Below are 18684 nucleotides of genomic sequence, written 5' to 3'. Positions count from 1 at the left end.
TCGGTGATGATAGACTTCTTCAGGCTCTAGACCTTTTGTGTTTGCCCCTTTAATTCTAAAAGCATCCCTTCTTTTTTGAAAAATTTACAGCAACTGGCGTCACAGACATCAAATATTGTATGGTTTAATACATTTGAACTATAAGGTGCAGTTACACTGAGAAAAGAAGAGCCTGTCTGCACAAAAGTTTTACCAGTACAACACACCAACGCAAGATAAACTCACGCTACCAATGTAAGCACAAAGGCGTATTTATCCCAGTCACTCTTCAGTCTGGCTTGATGTGCTTTCTCACACACATGTAGCTGAAGAAAACCCCTGGTATCACTGCAGAAAAGTGACTACAAGCAATTTGTATCTTATGTCAGTGTAAGGTTTTGGGCAAATTCACTCTTCCAGATGCAGCTGCACTGGCAAAAGAGGTCCACCTTGAGAGTCTACCGTTCCAACAATTTATCACAGAGCATTCAGGCAATTACACATTAATTCTCTTCAGGTAGGATTAGGTTAACCTGAACAGTTAAGATAGTTTATCTCATAACACAGATGATACATTTTTGTACCTCTGTCTTTGACTGACACAGACATTTCTTTAGTCACATCTTGATAAAACTGGTTTGAATCAGTAAAAAAAAAAATTCTGCCCTCTTCTTTGTGGGAGGCTTTAGTCTAAGCTGTTTTCCTTCATCAAAACATTTTACAAAATTGGGGGGGAAAGGTGCATATGCTAATCAATAAAGATGTAAACCATCTGAACAATATCGAAATGTTTGGTCTCAAAATGTTTTCGAGATAGATTTCTGAAGTCAATTGTGCATCAGTGAAGAAGCTTCTCACACAAAAATTCACTATATCACACCTTTGTTGTATTTCAACACTTGTAACTGTGGCTCCTTTTTGGTAACACTAAAAAAAAGCAGCAGAGATCCTTTCTGATTTTTATAGGGTAAAACATGCTGGGATGGAACAGCAGCAAAATAATTTTGGATGCTTGAAAACACATTTTTATATCCACTGTTAATCAGCAGAATTAATGTTTCAAGCAGTTATGGATATAAAGAAGGTTGTAAGCAGCATATTCCTTCACTCTTTCCTTCCTCTTTTTTTTATTTTGCGTTGTTGATCTCAGGACCAAATCTTCCCACTTTTGCTTAGTCATCATTTGGACAGAAATCTTAGCAACTTTGGCAAACATGCCATACTTAGGTGAAGTGCCACTACGATTGCCAAAACAGGAAAGGGTAAGCAACCATTGCCAATAATTTACTAAACCAAACAGAAACAGAACCCAGGTCTTCTGCCTCCAAATCCTTCGCTGTCATTGGTGTCTTGGGAAGTCACAGCACAGTTGAGCCAAAGAGAAAGGAAGCCTGAGGAAACATGGAGGACTGCAGCAGCAGTGAAATACCCAGAAGAATTTGGAGTAATGATGTCATAACTCACAATGTCACATGAAGAAGAAAGTGCTGGACACCAACGAATGGTGCACATTAGTTGGTTTTACTCTATTCCCACACCACTCCCCAGATTTGTCCAGAAAAGCCTCCAGATAGGGATGATGCTTTAGCACTGGAAATCTAATGAAGGTCAGCTTGGAAGGTCAGAATGGAAGTAAACTGGCAATGTCAGGCCACCTTTTATGTTTTCTACACCTGCGAACCTTTTGTTCCCTTCCTGTGGGTGCTCCTTTTCTGGGGAACAAAAAAAAAAAAAGCAAACACAAAAATCCAGCACAGCTGCTTTTGTGGTAAGATAGCAAAAAAAAACCCCAAACTGAAGCCAACTGATGTTCAAAGGGGGAAAGAGGATGAAAGTGCACACAAGAACCGAAAAGTGCGTTGATTTTTTTGATTTTTACTTTTAAAACATACAATCACTCAAAACACATCATCTGTACGACTGACAGCTAAAACTTTGTCCCATATTACAAAAGAAGCTGATGAAGTGCAGATGGCAGCTTGTGTATTGAGTTGGCTGCCTTATAAATTGTAATTGTGGGGGATGCAAAATAGATCACCTCATCTGGAATAAAAATGGGATTATCACTCAGCAATTTTGTTCTATATAGGACTGCAAAATATCTTGCCCATCTCTACTCTTTGGCATGGCAGGGGTTTAACAAAGAAATACAAAAGAACGCAGAGCCCAGATTATCTTTTATTTACAGAAGTGATAAATTAACCACTGGAAAGATAAAACCTGCCCAAGTAATCTTTTCTCTTCTCTGACCTCATGCTTAGGCACTGCTTGAAATGAAATCAGCTTTGGAAAAAGTCTTCTATAATTGAAAACAAATGGTGACGATGCACAAAAAAAGATATACCAATAACTGACTTGTAGCTTCAAGAAACCTTGAACTTTTCCTAAATAGGCAGCCAGTATCTAGCGACATACCACCACTTGCCAGATTACTGTCCAGTAGACTGGTATCAACCAGTGGATTTGTTAAAAAAAAAAAAAAAAGGAATACTGTGCTCCTTTTAGCTGTGCAAACTACAACAAAATAGATCTCACTATAAAGTCCACAGTACGTCATATAAAACACATAGTTGAGGACCACGGAAACACCCATGATTATGACTCAAATCACCACTTACCTGAAATGACATTAGGATTTGTGATACACGTGCAAGTAATGACTTAGTTAGCATTTGCTTGTGTACTTACATTCAGGAGGTACTTCACGGATAAACAATAAATAGCTACCCAAGTTAAAAAACTAGTTTTTTAAAACCTCAAGTTTATCTGGTGATGCCGCTACTGTTGGGGGTAGGGAGGGGAACCACACAGAGAGTAAGTGCACCTTATGCTTTGGCAAGGATGCTGACAATTGATAGAAGTAGAAAAAACAACTTGCATCATGGATTCCAACCAAAAGGCAATCTGATTTCTTCTGTAGCTTCTGATGAGCACCTTGCTAATGCAAATAAGAACTCAAAACCACCTGGATCATTAGAAAACAACATACTTTGCACAAAAAGATTTGGCCAAGAAAAAAACCAACCAAACAAACTTTTAAATCATTGGAAAAAATCCCCAAAGCATCCAAATCCAATTTTCAACCGTGACTCATTTACCACTATCCCATTACCATTTCTAGTTTCATTCTGTTAATCATCCATTGCCTTTCACATCATGGCAGAACAAGTACAGAAATTCTATACTTCTACTTTGGCAGTATTTTGCATCCATTTTGGATGACTACTGAGTTGAACAGCAACACTCAATTTGGCTCAATAAATTCTTATATAGTTGAGACGTTCGCTAAAAAAAACCCAAATAAAAAGAAAACTTATGTTTACTTGCCATCAAATAAAGAACTGGATCTGCAGAAACAGAGAAAAGCGGCTAAGAAACCGCCATTTTACCACCTTCTCCTTGCAAGACCTTGCCATAGCAATAGTGAGATTTAAGTCTTGGTCAAGGATCATCTTCACATCAGACTTACCAGCCATTAATCTACTCACGTATTTTTAGCCTTCATCATTGTGACTAGAAACTGGAAAGTATGACCCAAGTATACACAATGTACAATGATCTCTACCTGAGACTGCAAAGAGCCTAAGACTATAACCATGAGTACAGCACACCAGAAACTTTGACAGTGACGTTATTGGAAACCCTAGAAAGCTACAGAGAGGGTGATGTGAAGCTGGTCGCTTTCCAGACAACTGCTGAAGGAAGGAGAGGGCTGTAACCAAAAGATTTGGTATGAGATAAGGCTCAGGTTCTACAATCCCTGGGCTAGGTGTGGAGCACTGCCCACCCCCTGCTGTGTTCTTCCACACCTGGCCATCCAATATAGTTTCTGAGATGTCAACTTGAAGTATCAGGCTTTAAGTATGAGCAAGAAGGACACTGTACGTCAACAGCTCTGTGTTTACTGCATTATCTTGCACCACTCCTGGAGAGATGCAAAGTAATTCCCATTCCTACTGGGAACAGAACTATGTTGCATCATCTTTTGTTAACTAAAGGATAAAGGTTATGTAGCTGATCACTGCAAAAGAGTAGATGCTCAGCAAAGTTTTGGGGCATCAAAAGCCATTAGAGACCACATACCATTGAAGAAATACAGTAGAAAGTAAACCAACTAACATCACTTTTTGGAAGAAGTGTTTTCTTCAGAGAAGTTCTATAAATACCAGCACAGAAAGAGGTTTGGTACATCTTGCTGCCATCATTTCAATGCTGCTATTGGACAATTCTGAGGGCTACTGCAGCTCTGAGTTTAGGAAGTTTGCTCTAATCCTGCCTTATACGTGGCTACTCATTTTAAGGACAAAAATTTCATTGTCCCTCTGAAAGGGCTACTCGGATACAAAAGAAACCATGATCCCGATTCTAGCAGCATTTTTATCTAATCTCCCAAAGTGAATACTAACCTGAAAGGTTTTGCAATTGGCAGGAACTTAATGTTTTGTTGTTGTTGTTGGGGGAGGTGTGTGTATGCGTGTGCTTGTTGGTTTTGTTGGAGGTTTTTTGGTGGGGTTTTTCTGTTTGTTTTGTTTTAAACCCATGCTGAAATTGCCAGATTTCATAATTACTCATCCACATTTTACAGCACTTGGATAATAAAATAAAAATTTAAAGTATTGTCAGTTTTATTAAAAGAGAAAGCAGTTTTTCTTCTCCTCCACAATATCTGAGAGATATAGACCAACCAGTAAGACAGTTAAGAGAGCTGTTAAAACAACAATACATAATTCCATCCTATATCAACAAAGGCAACAAATTGCGTGTAAGGAGACTGGTTTAGAAAAGCAACCAAACACCTTAAGTAATATCACTACCAAGCAATAGATTACATTTATGCATAGTTATAGTGTGGTAGACTGCTGCCACCTTTTGGTTACAGATTGGTATGAAATTAAATTTGTACCTAAAGTGCACATACAAAGGAAATGCATACTGTGATGCGTGGGATCCTGGCATCTTGGAGAACAGTGGGGTGGGACAGGGACATCATTTGTACTTTCTGTAAACTGCACAGCGTGTGGCTCCATGTCTTGACATTACTTACCATCTTCCAGCTTAAAATACCTTCATATCTTCTTCTACTGCTGAAATCAGCTCCCATTGGAATGCATGTAATGGTTACCAAATTATGGAATACCTTCTAATATTAAAATTAACAAATATATTAGCCAAGAAAGAAAAAAAAAAAAGGAAGAGGACTCCAAGGAGATAAATACTACAGTGTGCAGTTTGTACAAATGAGGCATTAGCCAAGATAAAGCTTTCAGTTTGCACTTTTCCTCCACAGTAATTCACTTCTGAACAATAAATGCAGTTTATTTTAAGACAGAGGCCACCTTTCACCCCAAAACCAATTCTTTGCATTTTTTTTACAGTGTACATTCAACTTTTATCCTCCTCTGTTCATTTTAAAAGCTATTACTAATTAGTCAATGAGAAGTAAAACAAGCAAAAAAATTACTGTCACCATAGATCTGACCTATACAGCCCATGTTGTAACTTGAGAGACTACGTATATAATGCGTGAGCAAACAAATCCAGACAGTTTTACCCCCGAGGTCTGGTATTTCCAGACTCTGAGATTTGACTGCAACATCAATCCTCAGCCTTCAAATCAACAGCAAACTCTCAACAACTGCAGAGGGAACAGCTATAATGAAACTAACAGATGAGCACAAGACTATTAAACAAAATCTTCGTATCTATTACCCTCCTTTCTTAAGGCTACAGAACCCAATCAAGTGTTATTTGAATGAGGCAGCACACGTATCTGGTCAGGGAGGACATGAAATTCATAGAGGACTGCACAGCACAATGAAAAGTCAGCCATACCACACAATGGCTCTGAGTACGGAGGCAGAGCAAAATTTTTCATAAGTAATTACACATGAACTTGCTCGCTGTCAGCAGAACGTCTCTTGACATCCTTTTATGTTTCCCCACCTCCCCACTTGTTTGAAAAGAAAGAATCCAGCTGCAGGCAACTGCTAATTAAATACTTCGGCTTTCAGCTACAGTTGCTGTGTGCACACATCTGCTGTGCAATAAACACTGTTTTAAGTGTAATTGACATTTTTTCCATGCTCTAGGAGAGAATATTTATGACATGAAGAAAGAAAAAGCAAGCAGGGTCCAAGCCCCTGCCTCATATTCACTAGAAAGTAAAAGCTGCAAAGTGTTTAAAATTAAAACTGTTTAAAATGCCTTTATTGCTTAAGGGCAGTCTTTAATCTCACATTGCAATGCTTTGCTCCCGAAACAACACATTTACTAATTTTTTTGGCCTCAAAATTATGGAAATCCAAACATATATTTCTGTGCCTCGACACGTTTAAGTGGCTCATGTTGAGCATTTTGGCTTAAATGAATCATAAGCAACATCATGTTTCATTCCCCCTGATTTCACAATCTGGGTTTCAGACAACTGAGTTGAACAGAGGTACACAAGTCAAATACCCAGAAAGAAGTCCTCCTAAAGTCAACGAGGCACTGGTCAGACTCCATATGCCTGCACATATCTCACTGAGCTATGCGAGCTTAGACATAACATGGATGGAACAAGCCAAAAAACTTTGAGCAGTGACATTCAAAGGAGATCTCTGAGTTTACTCAGTGGCATTAAATGTCTAGTACTATTACAGAATTAGCTTTTGACTGTCAAGCTGTTGTACGTTAGCAGTATTCAAGTATTTGCTAAGTCCTTTTGGAATTTAGGGTGAAACATCTTTTATGCCTTTTGCTGGATAATGTTGAAAGCAGCTGTTCTCACAAGCAAGTATTACAGAAGGAGGAACATTTTCATTTAGATTCACCTCTTTCCTTAATACAGTAAACATGCTCCTTAATACAATGCAACTATACACTTTCAAGTAAAAAAAAAAAAAACCCCACACAAAAAACAAACCAAAAACCCAAACCCCCAAAACCCAAACCCAAACCAAACCAAAACAAAAAAGCAATCCCACAAACACCTCCCCCCCGCCCCCCCCCCCCAAAACCATCACTGACTACATTTTGTTGCTTCCCTTTGTTAGTCCGAAGGGCTACTGTCTCAAATCAGAGGCAGTTCTTCACAGTAAATGTATGATGGCATCTTATATCCTCCACCGAGACTACAAACACAGGCAAAATACTAAGGCAAACAATACTACAATTTGACAAAACTTTTGAACAGCATCCAGTAGACAGTACTCAAACCTTCTGTAAGCAAGCCAGCCCAATGGTATGCTGATCAGCAATTATCTCTCATCTGGGACAAAGTAAACAGATTTATCATATTATTATTTGTTCCTCTACTACCACAGAGGATTTATATGAGTGAAAAATGCCATTTTCAGAATTAGTAAAACAAATAACGTAGCATAAATCACAGCGTATTAATCTTCACAAACTACTACAAGAGCTGAATTTACCAGTAACCAGCTATCAACCAATAGCCCACTTTTAGTACGCAATCAACACAATTTTATTCTCTTTACACTTAGAACTACATTTCTTTATTCTGCTCTAAGTTTCATTGTGGCATCAAAGGCACCTTGATTTTAACTCTTCTCTAGAAAAGAATTACAGATGGAAGTGAAAGTATGTATGTGGGAGAGGAGGGGAAATAAATACAAGAAACTTGATGCAGAGCTGGCAGCAAAATAGCACTGGACCAGAACACTGCTTTTCTTTTTGCCTTAAAATATTGGAAAACAGAAAAAACAAACAAACAAAAAAACATAGAACCTTAGAAGAGTTTCCTTCCAGCCTAGAGCTGAGCACAGTCTTACTCTCAATCTTCAGCAGCTACCAAACTCACAAGTAGCATCATCTTCTTCCCCTCCTGCTCCAAGTCTGCATGACAGATGACACGCACTACTGCTCCAAGTTACTCCACTAGCTCCAACAGGACAGCTCAGCACAATCAGCCTTGTAGACATCAACAGGTAACTCCCAATTCTGCTATGACCTCTGAAAATTATGGTAAGATGCTATATATTGCAATTGGCATCTATTTATAAATAATTTCAGAAATTACAGACAAAAGTACTTTAAGATGAGGTTGCAAGACCTGCCCCTCTACTCCGCTCTTGTGAGACCCCACCTGGAGTCCTGCGTCCAGCTCTGGGGGGCCCAGTACAGGAGAGACATCGAGCTGTTGGAGAGAGTCCAGAGGAGGGCCACGAAGCTGATCAGAGGGCTGGAGCACCTCTCCTGCGAGGACAGGCTGAGAGAGAGTTGGGATTGTTCAGCCTGGAGAAGAGAAGGCTCCGGGGAGATCTAATTGCGGCCTACCAGTACCTGAAGGGGGCCTACAGGAAAGATGGGGAGGGACTGTTTATCAGGGAGTGTAGTGACAGGACAAGGGGTAATGGGTTTAAGCTGAAGGAGGGTCGATTTAGATTAGATGTTAGAAAGAAATTCTTTACTGTGAGAGTGGTGAGGCACTGGAACAGGTTGCCCAGAGAGGTTGTGGAGGCCCCAGCCCTGGAAGTGTTTAAGACCAGGTTGGATGAGGCTTTGGGCAACGTGGTGTAGTGGAGGGTGTCCCTGCCCACGGCAGGGGGCTTGGAACTAAATGATCTTTGAGGTCCCTTCCAACCCAAAACATTCTATGATTCTATGATTCTAAGACAAGTTTTTAAGAGTCAGGGCATGCAAAAATTTTGGGTATGTGCGGAACTTTACTTTGGTCCACCTCTTTACATGTACTACTGTGTGCTATAATAGAGTGCAAATGGATTAGCATGGAAAGTACCGGACAGAAAACCTAAGTAGGTTAAATTTTAAGGATTACAAAGCATTAAGAGGCAGACAACAGTGTTTCAACTATACATTTCATTAAAATGAGTAAGAACCCAAAGCAGTGATTACAGACGATTTTGATAAAGCTACACCAAAACCCAAACATACATACTCTGTAGACCACTGTGCAGAGTACTGTATAGTGTAGTCTAAGAATTAAGACACATGCCCATATAGTCTGGGGAGCATTTTCCACTGTAAGGACAGCTGCTGTAATACAGTAGGAAAGCAAATTCTCAGTATTGCCATTTCCAGTCAAAATCCAAAAATACACATTGCAACACTGGTCTACTCTCATCACCGGAGCTTCTTACCTTGAAAGAGGGAATTCACAGCTCCTGTCTCCTGGAACAAGTGTTCTGCTTTAAACACAAAATATTAATCTCTGTTTCCACCCACCCCGCCCCCCACCCCAAGAGATAACCTGAGATTTGACAGCATATCTATTTGTTTTTTTCTAGTGTGTCTGCTATATTCAGGGAAACATAACTGAATAGATGGCTAGAAAAAATCTTCACCTTCCAGGAGCACAAGGTTTTATTGTTGGTCAAATTTTAGTTCATCCTACATTAGAAAAAATACTATAATACAGATTACAATAGTGAAGCCCTTCAGCACTGTAATAATTCTTCTCATAAATATACTTTGAGAAATTCACCTCAAATATTTATACCTGAGTCTTCTCATTGTAAGCACTAGGAAACTACAGCTGTATTAATGAGTATTCATTCTTTTAGTCTTAATTTGGTTTATATAATTGCAAGCATACAGAATTTTAGAAAAAGGAGCCTTACTGAAAAGGCATGCACAAATGGATATTCTTGATTTTAAAATTTTTTTCCATTGTATTGCTCAAAATGGTAGTTTAGGTGGGGCTTTTTCCCCCTCTAAGATACATAAATCAGAAATTTTTGTTAAAAGTTGAAACATGATTTATAAAAAAGTATTCTTTGCTTGGAATAAATAAACACCAGGATAACTAACAGATCTAAGGGCATCTTTACTTGACTAAGAAAATCCATGTGATGTTAAGACCATCTGCTGCTGATGGAATGTTTTGTTTAGAATATCTTGTTTTAGGGATCAAACTGTTTATTTTACTTTCAGAGCCATGTGCATATAGGAGCCATTCAAAGAATATCGTCTTAACAACTTACAGAAAATGACTGAAAGGAACCACAGATTCAGCCGCTTTTTTAAAAGCCAACTTTCCTGATGAGATTATTTTTTTCTGTTGTACTTGTCACACATTAATGTGATGAGAAATATTTATAATAGGTTTATATGCAAGTTTAAAATGTCAAGACAAGAAAGGATTAAATGAGGAAATATCAATTTCAGACTGAAGTATTAAAAAAGACTGGTTTTCTCCAATAATCAATTCACATGCTTCATGCTGCACGCTGCACTGAAAAGCAGAAATGAACAACCACTGAAATTCCTATTATTAAAAACAATGCAGATTTAAACATAAACAATCTATTCCCAAATTAATTTAGTCCAGATTTGATATATCATGCAAATTGGAAACTACTGACGTAATTACTTAATAGAATATAGAAGTCAAGAAAAAATATGCAGTGTTGAATATTATGCAATTTGGCCAAAACCTGAAAAATCACAGTAACTTCAGAGAAACGCATATGCAATATATGCATTAGAAAAGAACTGATATGTTTCTGGCCTGTTAAAGTGCTTCAGTAGATAGAATGAGATCTAGTATCAAACAATCAGCTGTGTGCTATGCCCAAACGGTAGGAAGTCTACCCAGACAAGTATTTCTACCCACTTCAGCAAAAGGCAGAGATGTTCTTCATTTCCAAAACAGAACTCCTCACTCAAAAATCCCGTTATTTAACTCTAGAAAACTGTAAAATTCAAGCCAACATATTCCAAAAGGAGTGGTGATTTTGGGCACAGTATTTGGGTGCACTACAACTCCTGAAAAGTGTGACTTTCAAAGAGCTTGATTTGGCACTTCCTCTTCAAAGGTGTCCCAGAAGTAAGATAACCCAAGACACCCACAAACACACTCAAGATTTCTGAAAGCCCTTGCTAGTGTCACCTGAGAGAAAAGAGGTAAACATTCCAGCCCATGCTCTTTTCTGACCCACATCCTCAAGCATCAGCATCTACCTTAAGACAATAGTGCCAGTGTAGTTCAAGCATATAGTATTATAGAATGGTTTGGGTTGGAAGGGGCCTCAAAGATCATCTAGTTCCAACTCCCCTGTCATGGACAGGGACACCCTCCACTAGACCAGGTTGCCCAAAGGCCCATCCAACCTGGCCTTGAACACTTCCAGGGATGGGGCATCCACAACTTCTCTGGGCAACCTGTTCCAGTGTCTCACCACCCTCACCATAAACAATTTCTTCCTTGTACCTAATCTAAATCTACCCTCCTTCAGTTTAAAGTCATTACCCCTTGTCCTATAGTAGGCCAAAACAAACATAGACTAAAATCCCAGATTCGAGTTACTGCCACAGTTTTCAATTCAAACAGCTCCAACACTAGCTATGTTTATGAACATATGAACAGCTTGCTGTCATGATCTAAATACAGCTAATGTCTTTCTGAACGCATGGGCTGGAAGAGAAAGCCTACTTAGTTGTGAATCACAGAAACACAGAATAATTCATGTTGGAAGGAACATCTAGTCCAATCTCCTGCTCAGTGCAACACTAACAACACTGAATCCAGACCAGGTTGCTCAGGGCTTTGTCTGGATCTTGAAAACAGTCAAGGACAGAGTTTTCTGGGATCTCAGAGTAATCTGTTCCAAAGCTTGCCTATCCTCATAGTGATAAAAATATCCCATTTCAATTTATGACCACTGACTCTCATCCTCCTGTTGTGCAGTTTTAAGTGAGCTTGGCTCCACCTTCTCGGTAACTACTCAGGTACTGTAAAGATGCTGTTAGGTTCCCCCAAAGCCTTCTCTTTTCCAGGCTAAACTTGTCCAGCTCCCTCAGCCTCTCCTCGAGGAGTACACACTGCAGTGTATTTTTGCCATGATTTAACTTTAACACTAGTAATTTTCTTTTGCTCACCTTTTGTAATGTGTTAAAGATAATACAGAACTTCTAAGCAAAAAAGTATATATATTGAGGATATTTATATAGTTACTCATTAAAGCAGTCTGGAAGCAGTCTGCAGCAAAGGGTAAAATAACTACAGGTTTATCTTGGTAACATTTCTCTACAAAGAAAATCAACACTCCAGCTGGGAGGGAATGCATTCTGTAGGTATCTGGAAAATCTATTTTAAAAAAGATGTTCTTGAGAAAGACAGGAGAAAACCTCTATATGTTACATCCCAAAAGAAAGCACATAGAACTACTCAAAAGGGGAGGGGGCAATTATTTAATTAACACTTTTCAAGAACAATAATAAGAGCAGTAAGATTTTTTTCAGAACAAAGTGATCAATGCCTCCTAGCACGCTGTGCCAGTTCCATCTATCTGGTACTCTAACAAGACTGAAATTCATCTGGGGACACACACAAAAACTGAAGCAGAGCTTCAGAGAGACATAAAACACCACCAAGTAACTACTGAATTTGTAGAATACAAACAACTTTCAAGCATAAATAGTTTTAGCAATTCACTTTGATAACTCCAAAGTAAAAACCAGCCAGAAGTCCACTTACCTTTTGACTACTATGGCAAGTTTAATTAATTCCAATGTATCCATTTGTTCACAGATGTTTTGAATTTAAACTGATTTTTCCTTCCAAGGCAGAAACTGTACCATGAGAACATCAGATAATACTTAGCTCAAACCCAAGAAAGTCACAGTTTATGTGAACAATACATTACTTCAATCCATGAATTCCTCATTTTGTAAAGGTATGCGTGTTAATACTTACAGAGGAAATAAAGAGATAGTGACATTTTATATTTATCTTTGAAAACTTCATTGAAATCTTACAATTTTGAAGATAATGAGGTTTGTTTGCTTTGTTTTATTAGAAAAAATACTCAGGCAAGGTCTACAATCATCTGTCAATTATAAATGACTTACAAGAAACTCATGAAGCAATAAAATTAAAAAAATACAAATACAAACTATATCTGAAACACTTCTATTTGGCAATTTTATAACAAATTCAAAAAAGAAACAAAGATTACGGATTACTTTATAGGTACAGAAAAAGCAGTAGGTGAAGTGCTCAAGCAAAAAAAAAAACACTGCATTTTTTCAAAAATAAAGTCACATCACTACAGATTTTATGAATAATACCCTTATTAAACAACCATTCCAGAATATCTTATATTAGTGGTGCTTTTAATCTGCACTTCATTTTGTTTGATAAGATTTTTTTGTGTGTGTGTATATAAGTAACATTTTTAACCCACTGGAGCTAAGCAAGACTCACGTGTCAGTACCAATGCAGAATGCATTTGTATTATATTAGGATATGCTCACTTCTGCAACCAAAGGGTTACTTTAAGTCTTATTCTATTTAATAAAAATTTAGTGTAAAAACTGCTGGTTATTAGTTTCACTGTAGTAAACTCCTCCCCAATAAGGAGGACTAACTCTGCAGTTTGACTGCATATATCCATACAAATTTTACATATTAGTTCCTTCCAATAGTAAGGAAAAAACTAATTTCATGTTCACTATTAGAAAGGAGAGCCATGAATTAATTATGGGTACTATTCATCCCTCTAAGATTTCTGGGAAGGATGTTCAATGTATTTTTGTTCTTATAACAGATATTAACAGTAGTATATAGTCCCTTAGGTATGTAAAAGAAGGGGTTTTTTATTGTTAAGGAAGGTGCTTTTTTTAAACAATTCTTCTGGCAGCACTAGTGAATTACAATATCCTTCAATATTATTTCTACCATAATATATACATTTTAACTTTCATGCCTCTAGAAAAACATCTACAGTACATTTCATAATATAAAAATATATTACAAATCTGCTGAAATATTTACAAGCAATGTCCTATTATCTATATGCAACATTTTTGTCTCCATACAAAGACTAACAGGTTAGACACATCTCTATTTGTCAGTTAAAAAAATCCATGGCTTCTTGCTTATTAAGCAAGAAAATGATTTTACTTTCCTTTTCAAAGCCAACTTTGGTGCATAAAGGATTGAATTTCTAGATTTTTTTTTTTTAAAAAATACCATTTTCTTTACATCTAGAAAACATTAGGCCAAATAAAAAAATTATACTTTACAAGTGAATTGGGATCCTAAAGGGTCAAAAAAGTAAAATAAACCATCGATAACACTAATTGCTTAAGTAGAGGTTTTTCAAAAACCATCCATTGATATGGATCACAAAGGCAGATCTCATTAATATACTATACTACTCCTGAAAAGGGGGTCAGACATACTGCAACACTCTTAACATCTTTAAACCGTACTATATGTATTCATAGTTGATTGGAAAAGACAAGCATTCCATCAACATTTGTTTAAACATTATAATCCAACATATTTTAGGGATCTGCAAAAGGACACAAGATTACAAATGACGAATGATTACTATCCACCATACTCAAAGGCAACAGGATAATCCCTTGGTAGCTGTTTTATTGTCTGGCATGCGTTATATTTAGTTACCATTGACAAGAAGCCTAATAGCTTGTTAACAGTTCTCCTGGGAATTGTGAGTAAAATGGTGATGGTTACTTTTTCTTTTCATCAAATATAAACTACTGTATTCACTAAAGAAAAAAGCAGCTTAAAGAAGCAAGCATGCAAAGCCTTTTAGTTGTTCCACTAAGTTGCCAGAAGAGTGTTTGCTCAGTCTCCCACTGTACCATTCCATGAAAATGTGGATATACAGTAATATATTAATATATTCCACGGAAGCATCAACTTCATTCACAGAATGTTTACACTAAGCATAAATATTTATCTAAAAAAAAAAAAAAAAAGGATGGGATTTGACTAATGTGCAACTTTATTTCTAAATCCATTGTCAGTGACTAAGACTGCAGGTGTCCCCACTTGCTTGGTTTTTACCTCTTCAACCTCTTCTGGGGCATTGTTCTGCAAAAGAAGATAGTATAGTTTTACACAGAGACTCTGAGATGTAAATTTGGGTCAACTAGAGTATCCTATGAAGTCATGACTATGCAAAATCTACTTTGATGAAAACTGAAAGCCATTTTAGATTATCCCATATTAGTGTACATTCCAGATAATTATTTCAAACTTTCTGTTGGAGTCGTCATTTTAGCATGGTATTAATAGCTGTCACTGAATTCCCTTAACCACTTTTTACCCTTGCAAAGTTTTGGTCTTCAACTTTATTTCTTTGAGCTCCCACAGTTGGTCCCAAAGCTCTTTTTAATCACACACTGATCTATACTGCTAAAAATCTAGGACAACATTATGTGAAGGAACCTCGCATTATTTGGGAAGAGGTTGCTCATTTTTGTTCGAGGACTTAAATCTCAATGATCTTAACATTTTTATTTTAAAAGGTTATTTTTTCCTTTTCAAATCAAACTATCAAGTTCTGCAAAGGTAATTAATATAAAGATGATTAATACCTAAATTAGATCATAAAACAGTCACTGTGTTAAGCAGTTTTAAAACACACAATCCAATCTCCTCATAACCTTTTTATGACTTACTGTTAACATCACTAATTCATATACTAAAGTAAGTATTTTAAGTACTTACATTTACAAAGATAGCAGCTATAAAATGATGATTTATTTTCATATTGTAAACCAAGTTTTCATTAATTTGATTAGTGAAATACACTGAATCTTAAAGGTGAACTGAAAGGCTTATCACATATCAGGACCTCAGATTAGCGTTCCAGTTACTCCTTTAGACACTGGGTCATCGGATGTTAAGGAAGAAACATGCGAACACTGAATTTCTCTTATGGTAGAAAAAATCCCCCCCCCCTTTTAATGAATTTTTAATATAAGCCCATAAATATGTGTCTCTGGATGTTCGAAACCTTAAGAGTGAATGAAGCATTTCAGATTACCTTTAAAAACTGTACACACACGGAACTGTGGGTACCGGCAATTATATGAGCACACTAATAAAGGGGGGGTGGGGTGGTGGTGCGGAATCAGGAAATTATTAGAAACAAGATGGATTAGAAGCCAATCTGAAGTCCTAAAAACACAAATGTGAATGCAGCTTAAAGACAAGTAACATGTACTGTCCCCTTCTGTCCCCCTCTAAAGAATCTTGTATTAAAAAATAACAGTACTTGTATACAAGTACAGATTTCAAGGTAATACTGCATGTATTACAGTTGAATATAAAATATGTAAAGATAAATTTGGACTTTAAAAAAATTGGTATACAAACCAGTATGTGATCTTAACAGAAGTGATCTTTCAGGATTCCACTGTATGTACCTCCTTTACTAGAATTTCTGTACACCAAGCACAAAAAAGTAAAATACACTTGGTAAATACACACATTCCCCGTTTCTCAGTAACTAGAGTTCAGTTCAAGAAGTTAAGTAATTCTGAAACAACTTAAGACCTCACGACTTAACTCCTGGACGCTGACAGGGTCAAGGCTCCCTAGTCTGGTGTATAATGCATTATCAATCCTGATTTTCCAACGTCAAAAAGTTAAGTGAGGCTTAAGTCTATATTTAAGTAAAGAAAGTTTCAAAATTAGGACATTACCTGTATATGTTTGGGTCCAGAAGCAAGGCAGTATCTTTTGGTAGTTTTGATAAATGAACTACTTTAGTTTTTAACTGATGTCGCTCACTTTCATTTACCCACACATCAGGCAGACTATGAATAAATAAATAAAATAAAAATATTCAAAAAAGATCAACTGGTTTTTTTACCATAAAATTACGTGGTAAACTAGTACATATGAAGTTTTTTAAAGTAATCTTCACATTTCACTTGTTAAAGAGCATCTTCACTGGAATGAGAAAAAGACAGACAATCTACACATTATACTTCAAACTTTTTCAAGCTCTCAATGTGAAAAAGATTCTAAACAGAATTTAGATTATTCCAGAAGAATACTAAACCAAACATACAATGATAATGGCACTACCTTCTCCATTTTAACAATTTAATGTGAAAATGAGTAGCAGGAAAAAAACCCAGATCTTTGAAAATACTTTATTTCACTGGGCATAAAATTCTTCTATGCTGTCAAAAAAAGTAAGTAAGGCCAGAACTACTGCAGGCACTGAGCTTTGAGTTACACTAATTTGCTTGCTCCAAGTTCAAAGCTTTCAGTGTCAAAATGCTCCAACTTTGCTACAGTTAATCATTTGGCATTTGATTATCTTCTGAGGAAATCCAGGCAATCATCATGAAATATTTTGGCTAAGTAACAGTTCTCATGGTGAGATGGACTAAAACTTGGTCTTTACACATTAAAGGGAATTGTTGCTTCAGTGCTACTTGCAGTGAAACTTGGGGAAGAGGGCTGAAGATGACAAACACAATTGATCTACATTTTGTATTTTAATTCTTTGAAACCAAACATGCCTACTTCAGAGTGGCTTATTGCATTACTGCTTCTTTTACTGAAAGCACATTGTGTTTTTAAGGCCCTGCTGAGGTTTTCAGGTAACACGTTCTTAAGAGAGGCACCAGGCTTGCAGAGGTCATCAGCGTCTTACTGAAAAGCTGCTTTCCTGCCTCCTTCCAAAAGTTAGCATTGACCAAGGCTGTGCAAGCAAACAAGTGATCCACTTTGCTTCCACTACTGAGGGAAAAAAAGGGGGGGACCACCCCCCAAAAAGCAAAACAAAACAACCCCCCAAAACCAACAACTCCTTGAGATTATTTTCAGCCCACAAAGTTGGGGGTTTTTTTCCCCCTCTTTTTACATAACCTAGGCGGCAAAAACTAACTTCACAATCAGAAAGATTTTACTTTTGTAATTAAGAATTCTAACATTCTGAAACAAGTTTCAAATTGAGAAACACAACATTTAAGACTAAATGAAACGGTTCTTTCTCTGACCAAAGCTATATGCAGCTTTACAGGCTTTGCAAATTATTAAACTGAATCTCTTTTTCAGTAATGAAAGTTAGGTGTAACTCAAATTCAATTTTTTGGGGTAAGCCATCCGAAAAATAAAATGAAACAGAGAACTTCTACCCCAGTAGGAAAAGAAGTTTCTCCAATTACACTTTTCCCTTTTCAGATGAAGGGGGAAGAAAGAAAAAAAAGAGAGAGAGAAAAACCACCACCACCCAGGAGGCAATCTATATGTCTACTTAGGTTTAATATGGATCATAAAAGGTTAAAAAAAGTCTTATGATAATTTTTCAATAAAGCCAAAATCAGTTTTTTGACAAGCAACATTTGGAAGACATTTTTGGTAGAAGTTATATGCTGAAGATGCAAAACAATACAAACAGCAAACAAGAAAACTTTTCACATGCAAAGACGTCTTTGTTTAAAATAAAGACAACAACCCAGTGAGCTAAGAAGTATCGGCACAAAGAATACAAAAAGAAATCAAAGAATAAATTTAAAATAAATTAAAAAAATAAAAGTTATTTCCCTCTTGTATAGGAAACGTGTTAAAGACTAGTATTGACTTTTTCTGAAAAAATACTTAATGTACAGATAACCTGGAGCAGTTTAACAGTTTCTCAAGATGACTCAGAGTAGAAAAAGTTAAATCATTATTACTAGCTCCATCTGAAAGGCTGATGAACAGCTCAGCACAACGGAAAGTAATCATCATGACTGCATTCAACTTTTCTAAAGTGTCAATACATTCACTAAGACAGATGGATGTCATGACCCATGATATCTTATTTTTAACGGTAATCAAGATGAAAGGGAATCTACCAAATACTCAGTAATTAAAAACTGCATCATTCAGTGCGGAAAATATACCCTCTACCTAACACAACCAAGATGCAAGAAATAGCAATATAAACCACATTATTCCTTTGACCTGACCAACCAAATCTA

The 18684-nt window shown here is 36.9% G+C and overlaps 1 protein-coding gene across 2 annotated transcripts in view; it reads right to left on the bottom strand.

Annotated features, from left to right (window-relative positions):
* Window positions 1-12710: 12710 nt before the first annotated feature.
* The window catches only part of AEBP2 (AE binding protein 2), a 51458-nt gene continuing 45484 nt past the window's right edge, over window positions 12711-18684 (bottom strand). Inside the window, exons 7-9 of one of the 2 annotated variants that reach the window (XM_075757714.1) lie at window positions 16408-16521; window positions 16079-16145; window positions 12711-14788 (exon numbers count right to left, since the gene is read on the bottom strand). In XM_075757714.1, coding sequence (XP_075613829.1) covers window positions 16091-16145; window positions 16408-16521 — 169 coding nt within the window. In that variant the 3' untranslated portion in view covers window positions 12711-14788; window positions 16079-16090. The remainder of the gene's footprint in view (window positions 14789-16078; window positions 16146-16407; window positions 16522-18684) is intronic. The other variant, XM_075757726.1, reaches the window with a different exon arrangement.

The sequence above is a fragment of the Balearica regulorum genome, chromosome 1 (genome assembly GCF_011004875.1).
Source record: "Balearica regulorum gibbericeps isolate bBalReg1 chromosome 1, bBalReg1.pri, whole genome shotgun sequence".
NCBI lineage: Eukaryota > Metazoa > Chordata > Aves > Gruiformes > Gruidae > Balearica > Balearica regulorum.
Note: the sequence above shows the minus strand (reverse complement) of the source record. Positions and strands in the feature narration are given on the sequence as shown.